The 27,923-nt window shown below is 44.0% G+C and overlaps 1 protein-coding gene across 3 annotated transcripts; it reads left to right on the top strand.

The window, feature by feature from the left end:
- Window positions 1-6: 6 nt before the first annotated feature.
- LOC143117037 (sex comb on midleg-like protein 2) lies at window positions 7-27,629 on the top strand. Of its 3 annotated transcripts, none has more exons than XM_076278486.1 (15): window positions 7-87; window positions 5,914-6,008; window positions 6,125-6,193; window positions 6,991-7,070; window positions 8,929-9,163; window positions 9,558-9,646; window positions 13,732-13,975; window positions 19,080-19,363; window positions 19,742-19,862; window positions 20,188-20,391; window positions 20,951-21,118; window positions 21,631-21,756; window positions 23,958-24,170; window positions 26,364-26,527; window positions 27,372-27,629. In XM_076278486.1, exons 2-15 carry the CDS (start codon window positions 5,978-5,980, stop codon window positions 27,495-27,497), a joined length of 2,154 nt encoding a protein of 717 aa, XP_076134601.1. In that variant the 5' UTR covers window positions 7-87; window positions 5,914-5,977; the 3' UTR covers window positions 27,498-27,629. The 3 variants fall into 3 exon arrangements, with proteins under 3 accessions (XP_076134601.1, XP_076134600.1, XP_076134599.1); XM_076278485.1 differs by having other exon boundaries at window positions 23,955-24,170; window positions 26,367-26,527; window positions 27,372-27,628; XM_076278484.1 differs by having other exon boundaries at window positions 23,955-24,170; window positions 27,372-27,628.
- The last annotated feature ends 294 nt before the right edge of the window (window positions 27,630-27,923 follow it).

Raw genomic sequence — 27,923 nt, 5'->3', positions numbered from 1 at the left:
GACATGCGCGTAGGTGATCGAAATATGGCGGCCCAAGTCTGACGAAAACTATTGAGATCTGCCCATATTTCGACAAAAATAGCTAAGGTAAGTCTATATTTACAGTGTTTTGTGTTATCCCATACGATCGAATAATGACAAGGACCACATGTGACAGATTTTGGCGTTGAATGTGCCTAAACGAAAGGGGATTTTCACTAATAGGTCGTTTTTTGTCAACACTTCATACCAGTCGTAGCATACGATATTTCTGGGTTTGTGAGCCTTAACTACGGTCCGCTGCTGCTACCATCGGGCGTCCACTTTCACTACGCATTGAGTGAGATATCAGAGTTTAAATGTTGTTGGCTAGTTTTATTGCTACTTATTAAGATTTCGAGTAGGCTACGTGTTTACACAAGACATAGGCTAAGTTCTTAATCACATATAGGTTCGCGGATGCGGAAAAGGCTAACCCTACACATAATCTATCGGCATGTGTTCCAGGGTATTGGGTATTGGCTAATATTTGTTTACCCGGATGAGTAAGACTTCTTGTCACATATTAGTCACGTTCGAGGTGACTCATCCTCGATGTTAAATGTAAATTCTCTATCATTAGTTTTATTTGTAACGCAGCAATTTGTTTAAATCATGTCCATACTTGATTACATGCTGTCTGTTTCTAGCCTACACGTTTCCACACCAAATAGCCTAGCATGTAACATTGTTTTTAGAAAGCCGTTTAAAATGTAATCAGTTGTAGACCTAGATACATATGTTTCACAACTAGTTAAGATGATGCTTTTGAAGATGCTTCTGGAAGTTGCAACAGTGTGGAGCAACAATGTTTCTTTTTAGTGACGTGTAGATTCTGATTCGAAGACTCCAACCTGTAACTTGGCCTACATAAAAACAAACCAAATGTGCGAAGGGCGTGCGTATGTTATCAGTGTTATGTTTTAGGACTAATGACTGCATCATTGTTAATGCAGGCTTATTGGTTTTATCATCTACATGTACTTTTCCATTAGTTATCATTATTTTGAAAAGTGTTCACATTAAAGTTCCTAAACATATCTAACTAGAGGGATGCTTTTGGGAAACGTTGACTTTCCCCTTATTGGCTCTTGCATATGTAGGTACTCCTCCTTTGCGCCCTAAAACCTTTGCCTAAGCAGAACATCTTAATGTGCCATGTCTCTTGCGAATGTGGAAGATTCCCACTTAATTCCGCCTGAGCCCAGGGCATATCCACAGGGATGAGGCAGCCGCAGAGGAATGCATTTCTTTCTGACACTGAGCAGTGTATCCACAGGACGAGCAATGCTGTAGTGGAGTGGAGAATGAAAGTCCCTAGTTTAGTAGTTGAAAGGGGAAGCACCGCTTCCCAGATTCATTTGGTAATATGGTGTGTTCTATTTAGGTTAGCCTACATTATTTCCCAGATTGTTAACTGTGTGATACCTGCATGTTCTCTGGTAGTTCTATTTATTCCATGTATGAGTCTCTCTCTCTCTCTCTCTCTCTCTGTCTGTCTGTATGCGTGAAATACAAATTTAAACTTAAAATTCACTTGTAACGTGAGAAGAAGTTGAGGGCTTTAGACTTTTTTTTAAAGAAAAAAGTATGCAAAGCAATCAGTCTGTCATTATATACGTTGTTAAAATAATGTGTTCATTTGAGGATAGTCGTGTGTGTGTGTGTGTGTGAGAGAGAGAGAGTGAGGGTCCTTTTAGCATTTGTCTGGTTGGAAACGAGACATAGCTAGAGGTTGTCTTGGTATTCTGTAACCACAGCTGAAGCCCACCTTTGATGCTATCAGGCACCTGGTCTACCCTGAGCCGTTTGAGACTACACAGGTGACAGGCTTCCGTCTGCTGACTCTCATGGAGCATAATTTTTCAGTTTGGACAGGAGCAGAATGTCAGATCCATGCCATAGGGTTTGGATTAATGAAAAGGAAGTAGTTTAGTCACAAGTATGAAAGGGAAAAGGGAGTGTGCTTCGTATTAGGCCTGAATGAGATCCATCTGTAGAGCTGCGTAACACATTTGTTTTTTCTTTCTTTCTGCTCACTTCTTTCTTTTCTCCTGCACCTTCGCTCCCCAAAATTCTGAACTACCATTCCTAAAGCAGCGTTGTAGCAGACACTTGACAAGTTGTGGCTGTGACGTGGTTGTATAAGCTGAGTCAAATAGCTTCAAGGAGACCCTGAGAATCAACAATAGAGTAAAGGCTAAATATAGAGACAGCTACCTGTCCCATGATCCCTGCCCCCCTCCCCCCATCCCACACACTCCACAGGTTTACCTGCCTGAGTTAGTATCACCTTTATCTTTAGCTGTGAGCCGAAGAATTTGGGCTATGTGTGATGGCTCCAACACGGTGGGATTTTTATCATGCAAATCAGCTATTTTTCACAGAGGTCACCGAGTATTGTCAGTACAAAAAAAGAATGTTGCTACCTATCTCGAGTTCCTGCAGCCAACAGCTAGAGCAGCTAAAGGGCTACACTTTGGGAGCATCTTTAAAATCATGAGATCTATGTGAAGAATCGCCAGAGATTTCCTTTAATGCCATGGCATTCAACTTTGTATTCAGCTGTAGGGATGCTGCCTGCACGTAGTGTCCTGATAATGCCTCTTAGGCTGTCCCAGAGCATGGTGTGGACTGATGCCTCCTGGAGGCTGTCCACCCCGGTGGTCTCCCCACACTCTCCTGCCTCCAGTCTTTACCCTCAGAGGGTACGGTACTGGGGGGGGGGGGGGGGGGGGGGGGGTTGTGGTGAGCCCAGACCTCCCACATGACCCACTTCACTCGCAGACTGTCTCAGCAAATCAGCAGTGGTGTGAGGTCTAAGGACCAGGACTGCAGAAGCAGAACCCATAATTCCACACAGCTGGTTAGCTCCTCTGCCTGTTAAGTTGTTTATTTAGTTATTTATTTATTTTTACGTTAGGTGATTGATATTACATAATATTGCATTGACACTATTTTTCTTAATGTAGTCTTACCAACATTTTAAAACTGTTCACTGTTAATTTTTAACTATTGTATTGTTTTATTTGTAAGTCGCTTTGGACAAACGCGTCTGCTAAATCATATAACCATAACCGATACCTTTATCAGCTGACACAGAGGCACACAGTCAGGTAGGGGGACTGAGGGATGACAGTCAAGGGGCACGACAATGACGCTTTTCTAACACTCTCCTGGTTCCATCAAACTCCTCTCAGATTCCACTTCCCTCATTCAGACAAATGCGTTCATTGTCTCAAGCAGGGCTCAGTGCAACAGGTTGTTATTATTATAGAAGTTATCAGATAGTGGCGTTGCTCGGTGTTGACCTTCCACGCAGTGGCCTTTATTAGCTGCCCTGCTCCTGATCACATGAAAGCCGGTTCCCTGGACCAAGTGGAAAATGCTCCTGTCATACTACAGACCTATATGCCCCACACCAGCTGAATGAGACCTGAGTTCCTCTCTACACACTTCACACTTCAGCTACAGTGACAAACTGTGGTATGTCACAGGTCACACGTGTGTGGGAGTGAGATGTGTGTATGTGTTTTTCTTAATTCATGAACACTTGTCCCCTTCACAACTGTAGCCTACTACAAGGAACTGAAAGAGTGTGTGAGCATGAATAAGGGAGGATAAAGGGTGATTCCGCCTTTCCCTTCCCAAAGTTGTTTTGTGGGCATATGTCAGAACATAAGTGTGGTTTTCTTTCTATTTCTTTCTATTTCTATGTATCTCTGTTCAAATGGCTTTTACAGAAGCAAAAGACCCAGACAGAATTCCTGCACATATTAAAGCAGCCATGCCCAGATTAGAAACAGTCTGTGTTTCCTAGACCTCCCCTAAACTTCACCTTCCTCTCCGTATGAGAATGTTCCAGAGAACAAATATGGATATTAACATAGATTATTGTGCCAAGAATGGCCCATATTATTGCAGTGAAATTAACGTTTATGTCAGTGAGTTTTAAAAAAAAAAAAAAATTTTGGTGATGGGAGTTGGAAGGTCATGGAGGCATAACTGATTAATAGCTCCCTGCCTGTGTAGACATGACTTCAAAATAGGTCAATTCATGCAACTTCTGAAGCACTTAATGGTAGGTTGGGATGGGTGGGAGGGAGGGAGTGCTGTGTGTGTGTCATTTGCTGATCCAGTGAAACGTTTCCTCCCTCACCATTAAGCCCGCTACTCCTGCTAGCATCCCGCCTTTTTTTGTGGGAGCGGGGAGTTGGGGAGCCAGAGGTAGGAGGCCCACTGTAGTTATGAACGCTGTCTGGAGAGACTGGAAGGGAGCAGGAATTCTTTTCATGTTCAGCTGTCGACTAGTCTGGGACGTGAGGCCCTGGTACGTGGATCCTTCCCAGTAGGACTACGGATCGCTACAGACAGTCACAGATGATCAGACAGTCACTGGGAAACCAAGTTATTAGTAAGAGTGGTGGTGGAGGGGGGGGGGCATTAAAATTAAATAGGTAAATAAGGAAATGGAAATAGAATGGACTAATGATTGGTCTGAAAGTGGTAAGATCCTCTGATCTTATGAACACTGCAGACTGCCGCCAATTTGTTTTGCCAGCACTTGTGAGATCTCGTTCACAGATGTCCCACTCTCTTCTTTCTCCAACAGGTCTTTTGCTATCAGTAACATATTTCATGCCTGTTACAAAAACTATTTTCCTTAGCTTATCACTTGAAGGTTCTTTACCAGCCATTTCCATGTACTGAATCAGATGTGCTTAGTTTGTAACCTACATTTAAACCATACAAATTTGAAAATGGTTGTTAGTGTTAGCTATGCTTCCTTGTGCGTAGGTAGACATTTCTCCATAGTATATTATATTTTTAACTTTTAATTAATTGAATGTGTTAACTAGAATGTGGAAAAATAAACATAATTTGGTTGAATTATTTAGATTTGGATGATTAGCATTTGCCAAATGAATGCACATACATGTTGTTTGTCATTGTGAATCACTGTGTAAGTGCTATTGAAATTCATGTGCATGGTGAATGTGTTCCATTAGGACAAAAAATACCCAATCATTGGCAAGATTCCACATGCCGCCTTACTCCGTCAAATTAGCATTTCAATCAAAGGTGTCCTATTTGAAGGGACTCCTTTTGAAATAGTAAATGTCCCCTGTGTTCCTCCAGTTGTCACTTGTATCATTGATAGAGACAGATTTCTCTCTCTCTTTTTTTGCTTTTCTTTGTTCCTCTTATGACAGCTTGAGAGAAGCCCCTACCTCCTAGTCATAAGCAACATGAAAAGCAGCCGAGCTGTTTAGTGTCTGTAGTGCATAGGCCTATAATTTAAATCTGGAGGGGGGCCAGCCTGCTCGATATAAATTGAGTTTCTTCTGGTGATGTGAAAGACTGTATATCATTATGATTCTCAGCGCTCTCTCCCCTCGCCACTGCCGTCTGATGGTTCTACTCCAAAACTGGAGGTGAAAAAAGATGAAGGGGAAATTAAATGAGATGAAAATTAATAGAGATCCGTTAACGCACACTCTAATTTTTCTCCTCATCGACACGCTGTGGACAACCAGAATGATTTATTGCCGTCGCACATCTTAAGTGCATCATGGTAAATAAACTGGTCACGTTGTGCTCTATGAAATCAGCTCTGACTTCCTCTCCTGAAAAAAGAGGCATGCGATAGGCTTACTTGATGGTGACTCACTTCAGTATGCTTGACAGTGATGTGTCCACATTAGGTCATGTTTGCACCAAGCTTTGATGAAATCCCCCGTCTTACTATCCTTTTGCCTCACTTTCTGTTTCTTTCTCATACTGCCTGTTCTCGCTACATCACTTCCTCGCATAACACCAATAAACCGTTTTTTTTTTCTGGGCTCAAACGTTTTTTTCTCATCCTCTTCCTCCTGTTTCCTTTCTTCCTCTCAGGACTGTTTGGCGTTGAGGAGGTCGAGAAATCAGTCACACATCATCTGGGTTGTGCAGCCAATCAATGGTCAACATGGGCAGGACCCCGCTCAAAGGTAAGTGATTTTACATGAGCAAGGTCTACCTATGGATTTACCTGATGTGATGAAATTGTATGTTTAGACTATGTTTAGGCTCGTAGGAGTTGAATGGCGGCTGTTCTTTTTTTCAGATCAGAAAGAGAGTAAAAAGGAGAAACCGGGAAAGAGTACTCCTGCCGCGAGCCCTCCACCTGTTAAAGGTTGGTAGCCTGTGCGCTACATTTCTGCCTACTAAGTGCTAGGTGGTTTCTAAAAGCCCTGTGGATTAGGCAGTTGATTTGGCCCTACTTTATGTATGGACAATAGATACTTGTTCTCCCTGCTTGCCTCTCTTCCCTCCCTCCTCTGAGTCCCTCCATCCCAACCCACTCTGTCTTTTTTTTTTTAGCCCTTCAGAAGGGCTCTCCCTCTTCAGACTAGTTCTTTTGAAGGTCTCTATCTCCCTCTCTCTCTCTCCCTCTCTCTAGGGGGTTGCTTTGGCACTGTTGCCACAGGCTGTTTTTGGCCCTAAGACATTGCTCTCTGCCTCTAGTCAAAGCTCATAAAGAATAGAATATTGAACCAATGGTGAACTTTTCTTGGGGGCGCCCCCTGCTGTTTAAGAGTGTTGCTGCTTTTTGTGTGACGTTTTTTAAAAATGATCACCGTTAATAGAATGAGAAAAGCATCTGTGCATGTCTGAGTCATATATTTTGTTCTTACTGGTAGGTTTTTAGGGTTTCCTGGCATGTCAGTGTCACATCTCCCTCCTCGTTGCACATACTCTTACTTTCGTATGTTGTTGAGCTTCATAGTCACTGTGGTGAAAGCATAGGCCCTTGTGGGTGTGAGAAGTGGTATTTGAACAGGAACAGGTCTACTCGACTCAGCCAAGCCTCTCTCTGTCTTTCTCTCCCTGTCTTTCTCTCTCTCTCTTTCTCTCTCTCTCTCTCTCTCTCTCTCTCTCTCTCTCTCTCTCTCTCTCTCTCTCTCTCTCTCTCTCTCTCTCTCATTTCAGTCCCAGAGTCCTCCTTCACCTGGGAGGAGTACCTGAAGGAAACCAACTCCGTTCCAGCACCCCCAAGTTGCTTCAGACAGGTAAACAAAAGCCAGGTGGAAGGTAGAAATTAGTTTCACATGTGTGTTTGTTTTAGAGACTATAGTTCTGTGTCCGTGTGTGTGTCCTTTCATTTTAAACGTGAGATAATGGCTGCGGTGTCTCTGATGTATACTTAGCAGCTGAAAGTTCAGCCCACACATGCAGTGCCTTATAGAGATCCCTATTATTATAAGCGGCTGTATTTTCAAACACCTAGAGCAGGGGTGGGCAAACTGCGGGCCGGATCCGGCCCGCCAAGCACTTTCATCCGGCCCGCCGAGCATTTCATTTGGTTATCAGGCTGCTCACTATTTTTTTTCCTGCGAAAGAGACGACGTTGGTTAGCTTTACTGCAAACTGCTTTTCACTCTCCTTAGAGAACGTTTACAATGTCAATGTCAAAACATCATGTTAAATAGAGATAACATCATGATAAACTAAGTTAACTCTTAGTTATCTCCTTTGCAGCAGATCTAACGTGAACATTATGCGATCCATTTTATTGGGAACGCGTCTGCACTCACGAGCGGGAGAGAGAGCCGCAGGTTCCAGCTGGCTTGTCATTGTTGATTGATATCTCCTTCTTATAAGAAACTTTTAAAAGGAAATCATGAAGGCAACAGTAGTTCCCACTACTGACCATTTAAAAACTGTGAGAGGGCCCAGCCGTAGGTACAGCACTAGCCATAGCGGAGCAGGCAGAAGATCATTGAGAAATAAACGTGTTGTGCGGCCCGCCGGCCAATTTTCAAAACCCAATGTGGCCCTTGAGCCAAAAAGTTTGCCCACCCCTGACCTAGGGCCCGTCCCAATACCTCCCCTACCCCTAGATTTTTGCCCTAACCCTCGTTTTTGCGCGTGCACGTGTAGGGCTAGGGTGTCCCATTACTATAGGGAGCAAGGGGAAGTGCTATTTTGCCCTTAAAATCAACCCTCAAAACATAGCCAGGACCGATGCAGGCTTAAAACGAAGTGGGAGATGAAATTACCCTGGATACCGTGCGAGCTCAGAGAGCCGGCCAAATTTATCATATATTTTCGCAAATAAGCATATTAAAATTTCGGAATATGTTGGAATATGTTAGCTGGATGCACATCTGATGGACTGTTGAGTTTTGAACACTAATGTTAGAAAATATCTCACGAAGCTATCTGACGATGTTCATGATATCTGCTGAGTGCTTTGAGAGAGTCTGCCCATTAAATAACGTTATATATCTGATCTGGGTAGTTTCGTCAATATTTAAGGTGGGTGTTCTGGCGTTCACATGAACACGAATATCTTTGTTGATTAACTAGACGTAGATAAACCAGCACAGCCCACACAACAACGATCGCTGGAATGGGCATGTTCCTGAATGAAAATAGTAGCAGGCTACTACCGGTAGACACGTCGGCGCTGCGTGTGAGCACGTTCGCTACGCTAATTTGCATTTAGTGGTGTCCCAATTTATAGGGAAAGATCTTCACCTCCACTTCCCTTGTCGAGGGGGCTTTAATGTTGAGGGCAATCAAAACCAAGTGGAAGTTTTAAGGGGGGAGAAATGGGACGGGCCCCTAGAGTTTACCTAGAATTCCTGTGGTGCATATTTAGCCATTCAACTACATGTCTTCTCAAAACATGGCAGAAATAGGTATCCATTATCACCTAAAAAAATCACCTAAAGCAATTGATCCCAGTAGAGAAAACAAAATGCCCCCCCCAACCCACCCACCTGTTCATTGCCTCTATTTACCTCTAAGCAGATTTCTTGACATTTTGTAATAATTATAAAATAAGAGCTGTAGACATACTGGACATTTACATCTACTCTGAACGTCCATAAACATATTGTATTTGGTTCTGTGTCCCTGTAGTCCAGGATTCCCCCGAGTAATGACTTCAAGGCGGGCATGAAGCTGGAGGCGCGCGACCCGCGCAACTCCACCTCCGTCTGCATCGCCACGGTGATGGGCATGACGGGCACGCGGCTCCGTCTGCGCCTGGACGGCAGCGACAACACCAACGACTTCTGGCGCCTGGTGGACTCGTCCGACATCCAGCCCATCGGCACCTGCGAGAAGAACGGCGACATGCTGCAGCCGCCACTCGGTAGGAGGCCAGCGGTGTGCTGTGTTCACAGGCCCCTGTGGGTGCTACGATGTGAACTCAGAGTTTGGGTGGGAAGTTGCTGTAGATGTGGGTGTTGTTTTGGGCAACTTCCTCATTAAATGAATGTATCACCGGTACTTGTCTCAGTTTCCTTTGTTGAAGTTTGAATAGCTCTTTTGTGTGATGGTCACGTTTTAGCTTCCTGTTGATAGTGTTTCCTTTGTATCAGTATTTATACAGCTCTTATAGTACATTACATCCAGTATTATATGTCCTGACATAACTAAACATCAGGGAGCATTGTTTTTTGTGTTTTTATGAATCAAAATAACTGTGAATGTAATGACTGTTCCTTGTTCCCTGATCTAATTGATGAACTGTGTGGTTCTGACAGGATTCAGAATGAATGCCTCTTCATGGCCCATGTTCCTCCTAAGAACCTTAAATGGAGCAGAGATGGCTCCAGCCACAGCCTTCAAAAAGGTAAGCACATGCATCCATACCCGCCTTAAATGCTGATTGGGTCTGAATATGTATGTTGTGATCAGACTGATCACATGAACTGCGTATGTATGACACGCCAATGACCACTAGCGTGTTATCTAACGCATAATAGCATTTTGGCGTGTTTACTGTGTCAACGTCATAACCTAACGATAAACCTAACCGTAACCCTAACCCTAGAGGGCGCCATATACTTGGCGTTAATATACACGCGGAAGTGAGACAATATGTGGCGTGTATGTTTACCTCAAAATGCGTGCAGATAACACGCCAATTGGCTATTTTTGAAGTGGCGTGTATATCTACGCAATACCAGGATGGCAGGTTGGTTGTGATCCATTATGCCCTCACATACACACGATAGTTTGGGTGAACCTTTAAAACCCTGAATGGGTCTCTCAAAGTCAAAGTTGTCTTTATTATCCCAAAAAAGGGAAATTCAGGTGGTCAAGGTGCAGAGATACACACATTAAATAGATAAATACACAAGTAATTTTATTCTCCTTTGTAGCATCCTTTCCTTGCCGCGCTGGCTTACTTGGAACTTATTGTGTAGTGGATGAGTAGGGTTGGTGAGGATGCGCTCAGCCTTGCTCAAAATAAGATATTTACACAACTGAGCAGCTGACATCTGATGGCACCCAATGACTTTACTAGGCATCTTAATCATGCGCTGCAGCTTGCAGAGGCGTATCAAGCGTTTTAAAACTGGGGGGATTCTGGGATGGGGAAGTATTTTCTGAGAGGGGGTGTGGACGATATTGGCGGGTGTCCGGGAACATTTTGAAATTCTGGTTGCTAAACACACCATTTTAATGCAGTTTGGGAGGGACAGAACAGAACAAGCAGTGCCCTCTTCTGTGTGGCTCATGTGACATGTAGGCCTACATTATCTACCTCCTATGACTTCACTGCTTGACACTACCCTACATTTTCTCAATGAAGAAAACATTTCAGAAATTGTTTTGTACAAATGGGTTAGCACAACCATAGCTTTAGGTGAACGGAGATGCAGATCATCTCACTAATTAATTTATTTGTGCAAGCCCATGGTCTGCGTTCACTGCAGCGAGACAAGTGGATGTTTTTGAAGCTGTTACCGCAATAGGCTATTTGCTATGATATAGGCTACCTCTGTTAGGCTACAATAAGTTGCCTAACAGACAGCAGCTTAATTTCGAGGTATCACTGGGCTATTAATGCATAAGCCTAGCCTAACTATAATATCTATTAAGTATGTAATGTAATTGTTTATGTAATGTAAAAGACACAGAATAATGACAGAACTGTAAGATCAAATTCAAAAATGTTTGAAGTCTACCCAAAGCATGTTTGCAAACGTATGCAAAGGGAATATAAATAAATTGCTTTTGCATACCAGCTTTATTAATGTCAATTCAGACTGGGATTTAGGCTATGCAGTGGCTATGCTGTTTCCATGGATAGTTACAGGAACCTCGTCTGTTGTTTTAAATATTGTTGCTTCTAGCCCATGTTAGCAGCAGGTTTGATATTCGCCGGATATTCGTCTTCGATTTAGCCTACCCCGCATTCATCTCCAGTGTTAAGTTTCACTTGCGCAGAGACGCACACACATTGCATGAGCGCTCATACCAATTGTAGGCTATGCCTCTATAGTTGATGACACCAAATTAAGAAGTATTTCCTGATTGGGGAAACATTTAGTTTATTTTTTCTTTCAGTCTGCGGTTCCGTAATACCATTTAATCTTGCTGCAAATGATCAGACACCGGCATAATTTAACTTCGCGCCTCCGCGGACCAGTGATCTTCTTGTCGAGGAAGCCTGTAGTTTGAGAAAAGCTGCAGATCATAGACAGAGAAAGCATATGCTCTGAGAACAGAACGCAGTTCCGTGTCAAGTGTAGCCTAGGGCCTGTCTACACAGAAACAACAAGTGGCTTGGTGCGCGCACCTGTGCTTTCAACGTCATTGACTCCCTGCATTTCTACATTTTCTTGACAAAAAGTTGAGGAGGGGGGGGGGGGGTAAAATTGTGTTTCAGCAAAAGTGGTCAAGGTGCAGAGATACACACATTAAATAGATAAATACACAAGTAATTTTATTCTCCTTTGTAGCATCCTTTCCTTGCCGCGCTGGCTTACTTGGAACTTATTGTGTAGTGGATGAGTAGGGTTGGTGAGGATGCGCTCAGCCTTGCTCAAAATAAGATATTTACACAACTGAGCAGCTGACATCTGATGGCACCCAATGACTTTACTAGGCATCTTAATCATGCGCTGCAGCTTGCAGAAGTGGGGATGTTATAACACCCATAAGCCTCACACTTGCAACGCCCCTGGCAGCTTGTCCTGATCTTGCTTGCGCATGTTATCAAAAACACAAATCAAACCAAAGGACAGGATACTCTGGGTAACGGCTTTATAAAACAGCTGGGTCATTCTGTGTCAAATCAGATAGAATCCAGGAAAATGGTGGCTGCACCATCTCAAATTTTGCTCAAAGTTTGTTCACATAATGTTTGGGTCCCAGAACTTAGACCTGTAAAATATTTTTGTTCCATTCCAACGTTTTCGTACATTTTTTCACCCTTGACTTTCATCAATTTTACACTCAAAAACGTCTCATCATGGAGGCCATGTTTGGACATTAATATCTATAAAAGCTTTACTCCTAGCCTGCCCAATCTTTGTAAGATGGAAGACAAACATGTTCTCAGTATGAATGGACCATTAAAAGTTTGTACTGCATGCCCATTAGTTTTAAGGCCCTAGATTTGGAACAAAATGCAAAATTGGTGATATTGAGGGTCTTTGGGGGGGTCATTTTTTGTACTCACATGGCATCAGTCAGTATTTAGTCTGCAAATACTTTATCAATGTCGAGCCAATATTCGGTCTCCGTAACAAATGCACATGCAGATATTAAGCATAAAACGAGGTGTGATTGCATATTTTGGTCATTTTCATAGCACTGAACTGGAACGTGGGGTAGGTAGTAGGAACATGAAAATCAATGTGGGAATACCTCAGTTTATAGTCATTCCATGTACAAAGTGTCAATGATGTACCATGTTTCCTTTATAGATAGCTTGGTTACATTGTATACCTATGCGTTTTCAATCTTGTCCCTGAGGTAAAACAATGATTTTGACTCTATTCCTTTTTCTATGATACAACATTGGCACTTTGTACACTAAATGCCTATACACTGAGATACTACCACTTTTCATGTGCCTACTAGCTACCCCACATATCATTTTATTTTTCTGAAAATTAGCGAAAATCACCTTGTTTAATACTTAAAATCTTCAAGCCTATTATACATGGAGAGCTCAAATATTGGCACTTAACAAACATTTAATACAATATTGTATTTAAATAAAAAATAAATAAAGATTTATGCCAAATGCATACAAATTTTTTTTTTTAGTACCCATAATATCCCTCTTTTTGCACTTTTTCCCCCAAATCTTAGGCCTTGTAGAAATGGGCATGCCCTGCAAAATTTTATTGGTTCAGTCATACATACTGTTCATACATAAGTACAACATGTTTGTTTTTCACCCTACAAAGTTTGGGCTCGCTATGAATAGTACTTTTTTTTAATGATAATAATGGCCAAACATTGCTTCCCAGATAATGTGATTTTCAGGCTGTAAAACTGAAGTAATTTCAAGGGCTGAAAATAATGTGAAAACATAGGATTTGAACTGATTTGACAGGCCTTGGTTTTGGGACCCATTCTTGATATAGACAAGATTTGAATAAAATCTGAGACCGTGCAGCAACAACCTTATCTGATTCGACACGGAATGACCCAGCTGCAAGACATAAAGGTCAACATTTAGAACGGTTCAGTTTCCTCAGGAAAAACATTCGTTGTTGCAGCTTTTTAACCTTGGCAGTACAACATTTATCAAACTTCAACTGATTATCAATTTCAGTTCCTAAGTATTTGTAAGTGTTAACTCTCTCTATGGCTGTGTACGTGTATGGGTCTCTATGTATCTAGTGTCTTTTGCCAGTCGATGTTTAAGTATTCTGTGCCGCAACGTTCACCTGGGAATCTCTGGGTTCGCAGGAACCTCCAAAGCCGACCCAAAATGGCTTTAAGGCCGGGATGAAACTGGAAGCTGTGGACAAGAAGAACCCCTATCTTATCTGCCCGGCCACTATCGGGGAGGTCAAGGGAGAGGAGGTCTTCATCATGTTCGATGGGTGGCGTGGCGCTTTCGACTACTGGTGCCGGTACGACTCGCGAGACATTTTCCCTGTTGGATGGTGCACACTCACAAAACACAGTCTGCAACCGCCTGGCAATAGTGGTAAGTGTCCACCAGGGGGCGATAGGCGTCCATATCATTTTTCTAACATCTGTATCAGAAGCATTGCTGTGCCTTCAAATGGAATTCCTGGGGTGTGTGCAATTCAATGGTGACAGTAATTGCACTGTTATTACAGGCGCTGGGGTAATTATCATAACTGTTACTACCGTTATCATTTTACGATCAGCGAGATCGTTCTGCCTCTTTGGCGTATAATTTTGGTTTGGACTAGGTACTGTGTACAAAACCAGAACACTCCTCACATAGTTGTAATGCATAATAGTCATACTTTTTAGCCCAAAGAACATACCATGGAGTCGTGTCATGCTGTACATTTGGTAGGGCTTTTTCAGACAGCTATTGTGGAGGTATTTGTGTAGTTGTTTATAATGAGGCACTTATTTAAATGCTGATGCTCTGAGCTCATGGTTCTGACAAAAACAGGCCTTTACCTTCCAGTGATTTGCAATATCTGCTATCGTCTTTATGGTGTGCATAGCGTATTGCTACAGTGCTCTTAGTTTGAAAATGCAAGACCAATGTGAGAATTGGATATCATGGAATTGATATCAACCGTAGTACAGTAATAGAGTGTGTTGCTATTTAGATATCCCTTCCCAAAGGTTTCTGTGAAGACACATACTGAGATGTTGCATTCCTTGTGCTGATATTTAGAGGGTGAGACCTGGAAGCAGAAGTGGCCATTTCATGTAATTGCATACCTATGCTCTCCATGGCTTAATGGATCTTCTCCCTAACTCCAAAGGCACAAGCTACCTTTTCCTCATCAGGTTTTTGCCCCGGCTGCTTAAAGTGCACATAAAATGGAATAGCACAGTATATCACACTTGCATGTGTGACAAGATGCCTTTGTGAGGCGCAACCCAAGGCAAATAAACGTGATGCTTTTATGGCCGCTTGGTGCCATGAGTGCCTTGGCCGTACTTCAGCCAGCCCCTGGGCCTCGGCAAGGCCGTTATAATTCACTTGCTTACTCCCTTTTTTGTTTATTTATGAAATGTGGCACATTATAAGAATATTTAGAATGTGTTATGTATGGTCTCTGATATTTCATTATTATTTGCATCAGTTGTGAGAGCCTTGTAATTTAGCTCAGGAGTTTGGTGGACACTCCTAGATGGTTTCTGTCATTGGTTGATGGTGTGTTTTGGTGTTGCGTGATAGCCACTCGCTGTGCTCAGTGGAATGTGGCTGTTTGGGTTAAATATGGCCATCACGGCTCCTCAGTGTGTATACATAAGCCTGGCTCCCTCATGGCCACCACTGTCTGGGGTGGCCTCAGCAGGAATCTGAGGCACAGAGGACAGAATGAGGCAGAGCCGCGACATGGCCGCCACCGCCACCGCCGCCACCTCATCAAATGGATCACTCCCCATTAAACTGCAATTAGATCCTAATTAGCTGGCATTAGCTCCTGTGCCAAAGCTGGTGGGGCTCCAAAAGGGGGGAGTCACCTTTGCACACACATACATACACACACATTCATTCATACACACACACACACACACACACCAGACACCCTGTTTGAAGTGGGTGAGTCTGTTTTCCCCTTCCATGAATGAACCTTTATTATTTATATACACCTTTATTGACCAAAAACTTGGAGAAGAATCAAGAAAAAGCAACCGTTTTGTCTCAAAGAACAAAATAGAAAAAGAAAAACCACAGACATTCATGGACCTTATGGATTCCCTGTCCGTAGCCTGGGGCCAGACGTCATGCAGAGCTTTTGAGAGCTGTAAACGGAGGGGTGTGCTCCTTGTCATTCTGAGTGAGATGACCTCCAGAACGAGGAGACAGCCAACAGGGCAAACCATAGCCGAGAGGAGAGAGAGATTTACATCCATGCTTGCTTGTGTCAACCACACTCTAAAGTGTATTAATTGCTATGACAGCACAGATAAATAAAAGGCTACAGTGGGCTATGTGTTGATGTCTGTGCGGGTCTGTACATATGTGATGTGGCCCTATCTGTTTATGCTGATGTCCTGTATTACTTCAGTAAATCAAAGCATACTTCTCATGATGGCAAATAAAAGGTTGCGTTTAGGGAAATAGTGTAACAAAATAATGTGTAGGTTAAAATTTCATAGTGCAGTTCGCTCGTATTTCAGTGTGAATCTCGTGGGTCCTTAGGGAAGTTGTTAGAAAGGTTGAGTTACGAGACCTTCCTTCGTTAGGGGACTGGGACAGGAAAATAATGAAAAATCACTCAGATTGTCCAACCTTACAAGAGCTGTAAGGTCTACACCGTGCACACATTTCTCTAATGCGCTTACTATGGAGGGGTGAACTAGCCATTGCCGGCGTCTTGAGCTCACTTTTCATTATGTACAGAAAACCCCCAGTCTTGCTACGTCAAGCCCCCTTTGCGACATTCATATGCTTTCCCTCACACGAGAATTCACTCGCGCTGCTCTGTCTCCTGTTTGCGAACGGAGATTCCGTATAGTGCCAAGTCGAACCGAGGACGGTAATCTTGTGCGTTTTTAAATCAGAACATAACGTGCGATTATAGGACATATATCTGAGGGTGTCTCCGAAAGCGTTTTTAAAAAATGATGCCACGCTGTTGATGCTTTTAAAATCGCTTTGTTTTGCCTTTCCGCGGTGAGTTTCCCGGCTTTTGTGCCGTTTCTATTTTTGGCGTAGTAGTCCCTTTTACGCATTGTGCAGAACGGAAGAGGTTTTGTAAAAGCGGCCTCTAAAAATATGAAACCGATCTATTTATCAGTGCTTGTAATTCATAAAGTGCTTAAATTGAACATGTCTCCTTTAATTACAGTAGTAAACGCCAGAGTGAGCTACACACTTGATTACTGTACCACTTGGGCGAGTCCTTATGTATTGTGTCAGCGTCTAATATTGGCTTGCATGGCGAATATTGTGCTATTTTAGTGTTTGAAAACAAACTGCGATTACATGACATTCATTCATTTCAACATTGTACTAATTTTGAATATTTTAATACTTCATATGATTGTCATCATTTAAATGAGCAGTTTATATTAGTAAAATGATTGCAGTGCATATAAATTTATATTCAGTTTTCTATTAAATTTTGAGTAGATGCTCAGTAGGTAGACAATGGCATTATGTTCAGGTAAGGTGGAACACATACACATTGTGTTGTATGTGTCTAAAATTAGTCAGTTGAATTGCATTTTAGGCAATGTAATGTTTTTTTTTTATTGGGTCCTTAAAAAGTTATTGCAAAATTTAATAGCCTGTACTTTTTAAACCACTGTACCAGTCTCCCTATGAAAAGACGTTGGATTAGGGAAACAGTAGCCATGCCATTCTCGACCATGAGCGCAAACAAGCTGTACTTCGGTGTAATGACATGTTTATTGCCACCTCTGTCCTGGTTATTCTCTCCTCTTTTCCATCTCTCTTATCCTCTCATTCTCTCCTATCTTCTCTCTCTTTCTCTCCCCCTCCCTCCCTCTCTCATTCTCTCCCTCTCCCTCTCTGTTTCTCTCTTTCTTTCTTTCTCTTTCTCTCTCTTTCTGTCTTGCACTGTTTTATATATACTCTCTCTCACACACACACACACACACACACACACACACACACACACACACACACACACACACACACACACACACACACTGTCTCTCAAACCACAGACACACCACACACTCCTCTCCCACTACAGGGCACTGGGTCATAAGGAAGTGAAGTCACGTCATTATGATCAGTCCCATATGCTCCATGCACTGGGCTGAAGGAACCATGAAAATAGGTTCAAATGTGCTCCATTAAATCCAGGTCTCTGTGGCAGCTCTGATGTCATTTTAAATAGACAGATGTACATTGTCGGAGTCCATACTGTATATAAAAACTAACCATAATTAAACATAAGGAGACTTAATTTTCTTGACTCCAGTGTGTGCGTGTGTGTGTGTGTGTGTGTGTGTGTGTGTGTGTGTGTGTGTGTGTAAATATTTGAGCCAAAACTATATTTGTCCACCCTCACTGTATTCTACTGTCTCATTTTCTCTTTTTCTCTGTGTATGTCTTTCATGCTCTCTGTCTCTCTTCCCACTCATTTGCTGATATTGCCCCCCCTGTCAAACAAAACTCCCCTCTGTTCCATGCCTGCTTCTGGTTCCCACCCCACCCATCCACCCCCACACCTCCTGCGCCGCCGTGCCCATTCTACTGACCTATCTGCCGCTCTCCAGAAGTTCAAAGGACTGTCATTCTCAAATCTCCCCCTCAAAAGAGCGCTGAAAGGCACGCTCAGTCTGTCAGCCCCCGGAAGCCCTCCATTTTATAGCCCTGCTTGCGTCCAGCCGCCGAGTCTTGTGCGAGATGGGGAGATGTTTATCTGCTAATTATGTCAATTGCATGCACACACACACACACACACACACACACACACACACACACACACACACACAAGCGCACTGTGCAGCTCCATAGTGTGGGGACACTTGGGACAAAGACAGGAGTTTTTTTTTTTTTTTTTTACTCGCAGAGCCCATTTCTCAAAGCTGCCTTTTCACCCGGCTCATTAAAAACCTCCATGTAATCACTGCATCGTGTGAGTGGCAGCTATCTGATACTGTGCCAGTGGAGGGCTTTGGGTTTAGGCTTGCACTCAGACAGAGGAGATTTCATTGAAATTAAGGGGGCTTTATTTGACCGGGTGCTGGAGTCGGCGGCGACGTTGAAGTTTAAATTGCATTTCTGTTTAATGTTGCTTGAAGGGTAATGAAAGGTTCCCTCAACTATCAGCTCTCTGTTCTAGACCTACTACTTAAGTTGCTTAAAGATTATTACCGTTAAATCGAAACTCATGTGATGTGTTAGGAGAGTGCAGTCAGTCCTTCTCAGGTTTCTAACCATGAAATTGTGAATTTGTGTTTTTATTTTCAAATTATAAGTATACATGCCACCACACATCATAATTATATGGTATGATTGCAATGCAGTCATCATAACATGGGGAAAAAGTGAAAGAATTAAGGAAAAAGATCATGAGCTTTTCATCATGGTCAGACTGTATAATTACAAAAATTTGAAATGCTAATGTTTTTTTTTTTGATGGGTAATATCTTGTATGTCTTTGTCACAGTGACCCCTCAAAAGCAGCCCATCCCCTCTGCATCACCCGCCAAGCCACCTCGCCGCTCCATGCAGACGTCTCTGTACCGGCTGCCCAACCCGCTGCCACCCTTGCCAGTGCGCAAGGGGGTGCGCGGGCGCCGGCCCAAGAGCGAGACCATCGCCCTGCTGAAGGCAGTAGCCGCTGCCGCTGCGGCACAGAATGGACAGCAGGATGGGGACATCAAAATCCCCATCACCCCTCAGCTGGCGCCACGACCCCATAAAAAGAGAGGCCCCAAGCCGGGCAGCAAGGTGAGGAACTCCTGACATCAGCTGGGATTATGGCTGTAGTTGAAGCTGACTGATATTTAGCAGACGCTTTTATTCAAAGCGAATCTGACCTGCAACCCGGGTCAACAGATTGCCACAGCCGCAGTTACACACTGCTTAATTTGGATATGTGTGGTTAGATGCAGAGGACAGATTTCCTTCAGTACAAGTAAAGTAGCTTAATTCAACTTAACTTAATTTCCCATCATTCAGTAGGTGATTAGTAGTGTGGAGTAAATAAGTTTGTTGCCAATTAGCACAAACCTTGGGCATTCTTTTGTAGGTCTGAACTTGAATCAGTTGAGGGTATTAAATTGTAATGAATGAATTTATGTAGTCATTGGTATATGTGTGTTGCAGCGGAAGCCCAAGATCCTCCACACCACCTTGTCGACGTCCACAGCTGATTCCAGGTTCCCTGGTGGTCCGATGTCCCAGGATGGACTGAACCTGGGGTCAGGGCCTTCCGTGGTCTCCACAGGTAAAGCCCTGTCTGGCTCTTAGTCTTAGAAATGATGAGACATGTATCCATCGAAGAGAACCATAATACTCGCCCACCATTTACATCAAATGAACTCTTTCACAGCGTCGTCTTTCTTCTTATAAAATTGAACATGTGTTGATGTCTGCATAACCACAAGAACAGTCACACATTCACTTGCCAAATATTCACACACATACACTCACACTCACAATCACACTCACACTCACACTCACACTCACTCTCACTCGTTGCACACACTTAATGAATATCCTGCGTGTTGGTGACCCATGACTGAGCTGGCCTTCCTCTCCTCTTGTCACAGTGTGCGTGTACGTCAACAAGCACGGCAACTGCGGATCGCACCTGGACAGGAAGCAGGTCCAGCGGCTGCCTGACCACTTCGGGCCCGGCCCGGTCAACGTGATCATGCAGCAGGCGGTGCAGGCGTGCGTGGACTGCGCCTACCAGCCCAAAGTGCTGCTGGGATGCCTGCAGGGCCACTCGGACGGAGAGGAGGTGGTCAAAGGTAACGTAACCCGAAACAGGAAGGGATGGTGTGTCGAAGGGGTCAGTAATACAGTTTTTTTTAGCGGATAAAAATAGCAGGGTGGTTTTGTGCTGTGAAGCTGTTATATTCTGCTTTCACACTGCAGAGGCACATTCTCCCCAGAGAGAGAGAGAGAGAGAAAGAGAGAAAGAGAGAGATAGAGAGAGAGAGAGAAAGAAAAATAAATGTCTTATGACCTTATGTCTTCACCCACTGACTAAAGCAGATTTAGCCTCATGAATGACTCAGCCGAGTTGTAGACTGTGGTTTCAGAATTATACAGCAAATTTTAAGAGTATTTTTGGAAGCCTCCCAAGACCAGTCAATGACGTTGACTTTTCTTATTCTCAAACATTGAGCCTCTTTTTAACTCTTTACACTTGCAGTTTGCTTGGTGACTGATATTGGCTTACATGCCAAGTTGTCTAATTTCCCTCACTTTTTTCTCACACTTTTTAAAAATTATTTTAAAACATTTAAATGTTATAATAATGTGTCTATGTTTTTTTTTTTTTGTGTGTGTGTGTGTCCCCTTCAGTTAGGACAGACGGAGGCACCCGCACTGTGAAGCTGCCCACGGCCTCTAGCGCCTCCTATGTGCTGCGCTTCCTGGAGATGGTTTGCCGCCACCTGCAGTGTGACAACCTCTTCAGCAGCCAGCCCTTCAACCCCTACGCAGCCGCCGCCTACGACCGCAGCAAGTCAGGTACTACCGCAGCAGTCTGCTGTCCAGTTCATGAGCAAGTGGACAGGCAGACCCAAAGAAGAGTCGTAAATGGTACCGATCCAGTTCTGATCTCAAATGGCTTCAATAGACCGCTATAGATGGCCAGCTTCATAAAAGAAACCATTTGTGGTTCAAGTGATATGGGACCCAGTAGTAGTTTCTGGGCCAAACATGTGGATAGATGTTGTTCCTGTTGTAGTTCCGATAGTCCTTCTAGTTCTTGTTTGGCTGACAAAGTATCTGCTCCCAGTGAAGCGACAGGCTATGTTGAACTGTTTGCCCTCACAAAGCTGTAATTGGTATTAATCCCAGTTGTAAGTGGCCCTTGTAAGTGATAGGACATTGTATCTGAGTAAAGTAAAAGTCCAGTATTTAGCAGATGTTTTTATCCTAAAGGACTAAAGATATTTGTAATGGTCAGGTATCAAACTTGGTCTCCTGCATTCTAAGCGGTCACACACACTCATATACTGTACCTCTCCCCCTTGCAGTCAAAGAGGAGATGTCTGAGGCGCCGTCGTTAAACCGGCCCGGCAAGCGCATCTCCAGAGACTCCCCTCCCTACGCAGCTCCTCTCTCCCCCAAGCTACTGCGCACAGAGGCCCACCCATCAGAAGGTACCCTTAGCACCACAGCTGCTATCTGACCATACATCTGTATGACCACACATACCCCCAGTGTGAATTATGACTACATACTGTAAGTCTTTCTTTGAACAGACAGCAAGCCAATTAGTGCATTTATAAGCAACTTGGAAGTGGGGAAAGCCCTACTCTTGAGTGTGAATGTCACTCTGAATGTTTGTAAAATTTGAACATCCCACTTTGAAGTTGGAACTCTTTAAAAGCTCCCAGGAGAACATTTTGACATCATTAGACATAGTGAAAAATGAAAAATGCACTTGTTCACAAATAAGTCACTTCATTGTTTATTGACGGTATACTCATAAGCACAGGTGATTGATGTTAAACAGTACTTCCCAGTTTACTTTTGTGTAACTACGTGATGTTAGCCTTCTGGCTAGCTAGCCTACGAACATTACCAACGTTACCAGTTTGTTGTTGTCAAGTGAATGCTCTCAACTCATAAGTGGGAAGTTCTGAAATTGGACCTTTGTGACTTCCCAATTGCATGAACGCACCATAAGTCATGACCAGACAGTTGCATTATGATGCCTTTTCACAAACCGCATGACCACAAACCGCTCCTCTATGATTCCAGACAATCAATGACCTGACAGATCCTCTTTGACTTCCACCTTTCTATGACCACAAGCAGTTTCTCAATGACATCATACAGCTCCCTCCCAGACCTCTTAAGGGTTTGTGGTCATCATTGTGGCCAAAAGGGACTACATTTTAGTGGGAAGTACAATCCACAAATGCAGAAAATCTTTGAGTTTGTGTGAATTTTGCAAAAACCCTGCATGTCTATGACAACGCCTCCCCTTGGAACAGCTGCAGTCATAGACTGCCCATGGTCTATTGGCAGGTCCTCTATGACTTCAGTTCCACTTGACTGTTGACAATTCCTCCATGACCACCTTAGCTCCCCTGTAACCACAGACTTCTCTATGACCACTGACAACCTCTCTATGACAACTGCTCCTTTATGACCAGCGCTTTTATGACTATAGCTCCTATGATGACACCAATTCTCTAGAATGGCACAGATTCTCTAGAACAGAACAAATTCTCTAGAACAGTATTGGGTTAAGTGATGATGCAATACTAGGATGATAAATCACTTTCCGGGTCCAACGGCTATCAGAGCCACTCGTTTTTCTTTATAGACGGTAAATTCAGAGTAGCCTTTAAGAACATTGTCATCATACTACTCACTTGTTGCCTCAACCAAATTAATAAAATCCTATTTTTCACGGAAGCCTAGACGTTACCCTTGATTGTATCATCTGGCTGCACAGCTACAGTAATTACTCTGTTAAAGTTAAGCAATTTTGTGTTACTCTTACTAAAACGGAGATGATGTTGACAAGGTGTACAAGTTGCGAAAACCGGCTGGTTGCGCTAGTAAATGTTTTTTGACAAAAAAGCTATTTAACCTGTGATGTTGGACATCTATTTCTCTATGTCAACAACTCTTCTGTGACCATGTACTGTACATCTGATTTATGACCAGACAGTTCCACTGTGACTACATAAACATCCCCAGTGATCATAGACAGGGTTTCAATGACTACAATCAGCCCATCTATGACTAAAGGCAGTTCCTCTATGACCAGACAACTCTTCTATGACTACACTGTATCGCCTCTATGAATACAGATATCTTCCCTGAGACCCCCAGACATCCTCTTCTATGACTACAGGCAGATTCTCTGTGACTGTTATAAAGAAGCATTCATCTATTGTGAAACTGTGTTACCAGAGACTTTCTAATGAGGAGACACAGCACTCAAATAAATCCTCCATGGAAATGCATGGGGTTAGTTCATAAAGGCAGTATGACAGTTGTCTAAACATATCCCGCCCCTTCTGCGGCAAAAGTTTGACATGTGAATACATCGTGCCAATCATGTGGTGTGTTGTGAATACATCGTGCCAATCATGTGTTGTGATCTCGTCGCTGGAGTGATGTTTGTGTCATGAAGCCTTGCGCACACGCAGTTCTGGCCGAAATAGATGCTTGATAAGTGCCCAAAAAGCGTTGGAATATGGCAGCCGAGGGACTTGCCTAAAAGGACTTTGGCGTTATTGTGTTCCAAATCTTTACCTCTCTCTCTCTCTCTCTCTCTCTCTCTCTCTCTCTCTCTCTCTCTCTCTCTCTCTCTCTCTCTCTCTCTCTCTCTCTCCAGCAGAGACTCTGCCGCATGAGGAGAACGGCCTCCTGAAGGAGCAGCGTTTCATGGACTCGGCCTCCAACTCCATGACTCCTCGCCCACAGACACTGCGCAGCTCCTCGGAGTACCACCCCCCGTCCAGCAGCCCCTACTACCCTGGCCCGCCCCTGCGCCGACACTCGTCCAACCCCCCTGACCTCACGTCAGCGCGCACCCACAGACGAGTGGAGGGTAAGGCCCACCACGTCTCACCACAGCTCTCCACCAGCACTGACTATTTTACGTCTAATCCAATGAGCCAATTAAAGCCATGACTGCATTGTTGAGGGCTGATGTGATTGAAGACATGTGCACTGCAGTGTACTACCCAGTTGTAAACATTGTAATTAGACATCACCATCAGAAATAATATGGTTGATGGACTGGGTGTGTGGATTAGATGCCCCACCCAGTTAGGCGGGGATCACATTAGCCAGCGGCAAACGTCGCGCAACGCTCTGACCATAATAAGTTTTATCTAGTTCCTAAACAACACAAACGGTTTGTCAATTAAATACGCTCATGTTGCGCTTTGAAATTTGAACCAAGTTCAACGCTCAGCTTGTTCAACGCTAGCGTTACGCCAGCGTTGCCACCGTTGCGCTGCTGAACGATAGAGAACAATAGGAAACCTGCTGCTTGCCGCTGGCTAATGTGATCCCCGCCTTAATGTGTCTTTTGTGTTGTCCTTACCACAAAACAGAGTGATGTAAATACTGTGTATCTATTGTCCTCACTGTTCATTTTTTCCACATCAATTCCATTCCATTTCATAGAGGTACAAAAACGTCACTCATCTTGCATTATGGTGTCATAAGCTTTAATGGTGTCTCTTTGACACCATTGTTTAGGTATTTTTGTGATATAGATATGAGCATATAGCTTTGCTGTTTAATACCAACCAACCCAGACTCTTTGATATCTGCCGGTGTGCTTATTTTTAATATCCACCCAGATTTAATGTTTTGCCCTTAATGTTTTGCCGGCAGGGTGTGTTTGAAGTAAGGCATTTGAATAATCATATTAGTTTTGGATGGGATTAAATAGGCCTTCATTTCCTGTGAGACCCAGAGGGGACTTCCCATGGGGCTGTAGCCCTCCATACCACCTCAGGGCGCATTTTCCAGCCAGTCTAAGTGGATGTACGTTTTGGTTTGAATCTTCTGTGTCAAACCCAAATAAGTGGTTAAACAGTTAAACATCAGTCGAAAAGGCCTATTTCCAATTTGGTCATGGACACGCTGTTTGTGGTAAATAATGTCTAATCAACGGTTTATGAAGTAGTTGGTCTGTTGGATCAATGTGGCTAGTGTTATTTGTTCAGACATTGTCTATGTCAGTGCTACGTGGTCAGATTTGATGATCATTTCCAAGTAATCCTTAGTAACCCCCCCCCCCCCCCCCCCCAAACTGGGTATCGCTGCTGTGTGTGTGTGTGTGTCTGTTAAGGGGAGACGTCAACCACAGGTGAAGCATCTATTACACATAAAAAGCCGTCTAAATGAACTGGTAGTTGTCCCCTGAACAGCCCCGAAAAACCGACATTGAGAACCGATTATGTGTGGATATATTCAGGGATAGTTAAAGGAAATGTGGTGTTGGAAAGCACTTCATGTGATCGTTAAAGTGAAATAGTCAATTGAGTGATCTTGTTGAGGAGTCATCTGATCGTCTGGGCTGGGCCAAGTCTGCGTTAGAGTGTTTGAGAATCATGTCTAATCTCACTGGGCCAAACCTAACTGTTTCCAACATTAGTGAATTCTGGCAATATCCTTCAGCCAGTGCTGTTAAACTTTAAGGTCATGGCTCTAGTGGATTAGGAGCAAGTATTTGACATTTTGTTTGCATTGACTAGTAAACTCACATTTAAACCAAATTCTATCGATGCCTGTTTGTTGAAGGTAGGAATTTAGATGTTTGCTATTGAACCCTTTGTGTGTGGTGGAAATGGTCCGGATAGCAATTTTTAAATGACCTATTTTAGCATGTGAGTGCCTTCTGGCCTTCAAACATTTTCCAGCAGTAGCATGTGATCGCTCATCATAAGGACAGTGCAGATTCATGACTGCTCTCTCTTAATTTAATCACCAAGGGATTGTGATACTCATGAAAGTTTCCCTTTTTGTCGATGCATCTCTCTCTCTCTCTCGCCCTCGCTCGCCCTCGCTCGCCCTCTCTCTCCTTCCTTTCTCTCTTTCTTTTTCTTTCTTTCTTTCTTTCTTTCTTTCTTTCTCTCTCTCTTTCGCTCTCTCTCTCTCTCTATCTCTATCTCTATCTCTATCTCTATCTCTATCTCTATCTCTATCTCTATCTCTATCTCTATCTCTCTCTCTCTCTCTCTCTCTCTCTCTCTCTCTCTCTCTCTCTCTCTCTCTCTCTCTCTAGCAGCCAGTTCCACCACGGGGCCTGAGCCCCAGACGGGGGACAGGGAGGCCCCCCGGGGGTCCCACCGGAGCCCGTCCACCTGGTCCATAGAGGAGGTCATGCAGTTTGTGTGCAACGCCGACCCCACAGCACTGGCACCGCACGCTGAGCTCTTCAGGAAGCATGTGAGTGACCATCCCTAGACCGTGTGTGTGTGTGGTTTACTTCAGCCAGCCACCCCCATTGCCCCATACATCCATCTTCTCTCATCTAAAAAAAGGGTTCTCTTAAAAGATTTTAGGATGATGTTGTTTATACTCCTAATGCCCCCAATATGTGATATATATTGTGTTTGACCTGAGCTAAAACAGCCCATGTAGTGAGAGTGGAAAGAGAGGGGGAGAAAGAAACCGAGCGAAAGGGAGAGAGAGTGAAGGAAGAAGTCTGCTGTTTGGAGAGACGGCATGAGTCATCTTTGTTTAGACTTCACCTGGCAGACACCCGTTTGTCTCCCGTGAGCGTGGTGTCTCTGGGGAACATCACGTCTCGTCCAGTCGTCCTTCACAGGAGCACGCGCTGTTCTCCGCTCGAGCGCACACACACCGGCCCCACCTTCACCTCACAGTTTACCAGCACATGCGCACACACACACACACACACACACACACATACACACACACACACACACACACCTGCTCTCCCCCCACCTCTTTCTCTCTCCCTTACAGACACACACACACACACACACACACACACACACACACATATATATATATACATATACATATATATATATATATATATATATATATATATATATATACACATACACACACATACACACACACACCCACTGTCTCTAACAGTCTCTCACAGCCATACAAAGAGCCTACTCTCTTTTACATTACCTCTGTCTGCTGTGGTCACATGGGATTCCCCCATGAGTCCTGCTATCCTCACTGTGAGTGCATTATAAGGCAGCGTCTGCCTCCCCCAGCTCTCAGTAATGTGATGTCCGTGTGTCTGCAGGAGATTGACGGGAAGGCGCTGATGCTGTTGCGGAGCGACATGGTGATGAAGTACATGGGCCTGAAGCTGGGCCCGGCGCTGAAGCTCTGCCACCACATCGAGAGACTGAAGCAAGGGAAGCACTAAATCCCCTCCCCCCCTCCTCCCCGCCCCACCCCGCTGACAGACTGGACTAAAGAGGCAATATACAAAGAAACTGCAGCAGACTGCGATAGACTTAAAACCGGAGGGGTGTGTGCGTGGGGGGTGGGCGGGGCGGGGGGGGAGGGGGGGGGGGGTGCGATATCTGAGGAGGCGGAGGGAGATGACTAGATGGTTCCTGGCATGGCTTGGAGCGCCCTGCTACATCAGCTGGGTCCACACTGAGACGGAGTCACAAGGGAGGCTGGCTGGACGCATGGCCTTGGGAGAGACATGGATCCTTCCTGTGTCTGCAGTCCGAAGGCTGTCTGTCTGCTGTCTAACCCTGCTGAGAAAGACAGACAAAGAGACCCCAGCAGAAAGCCGCAACCAGAGGCATAAACATAGCCATTGCTAACCGACACAACAAAA

This window comes from Alosa pseudoharengus, unplaced genomic scaffold, assembly GCF_046254945.1.
Source record: "Alosa pseudoharengus isolate Yale_2024_CS ecotype anadromous, Long Island Sound unplaced genomic scaffold, YU_APseudo_1.1 YU_APseudo_1.1_scf_11, whole genome shotgun sequence".
Lineage (NCBI taxonomy): Eukaryota > Metazoa > Chordata > Actinopteri > Clupeiformes > Clupeidae > Alosa > Alosa pseudoharengus.
Note: the sequence above shows the minus strand (reverse complement) of the source record. Positions and strands in the feature narration are given on the sequence as shown.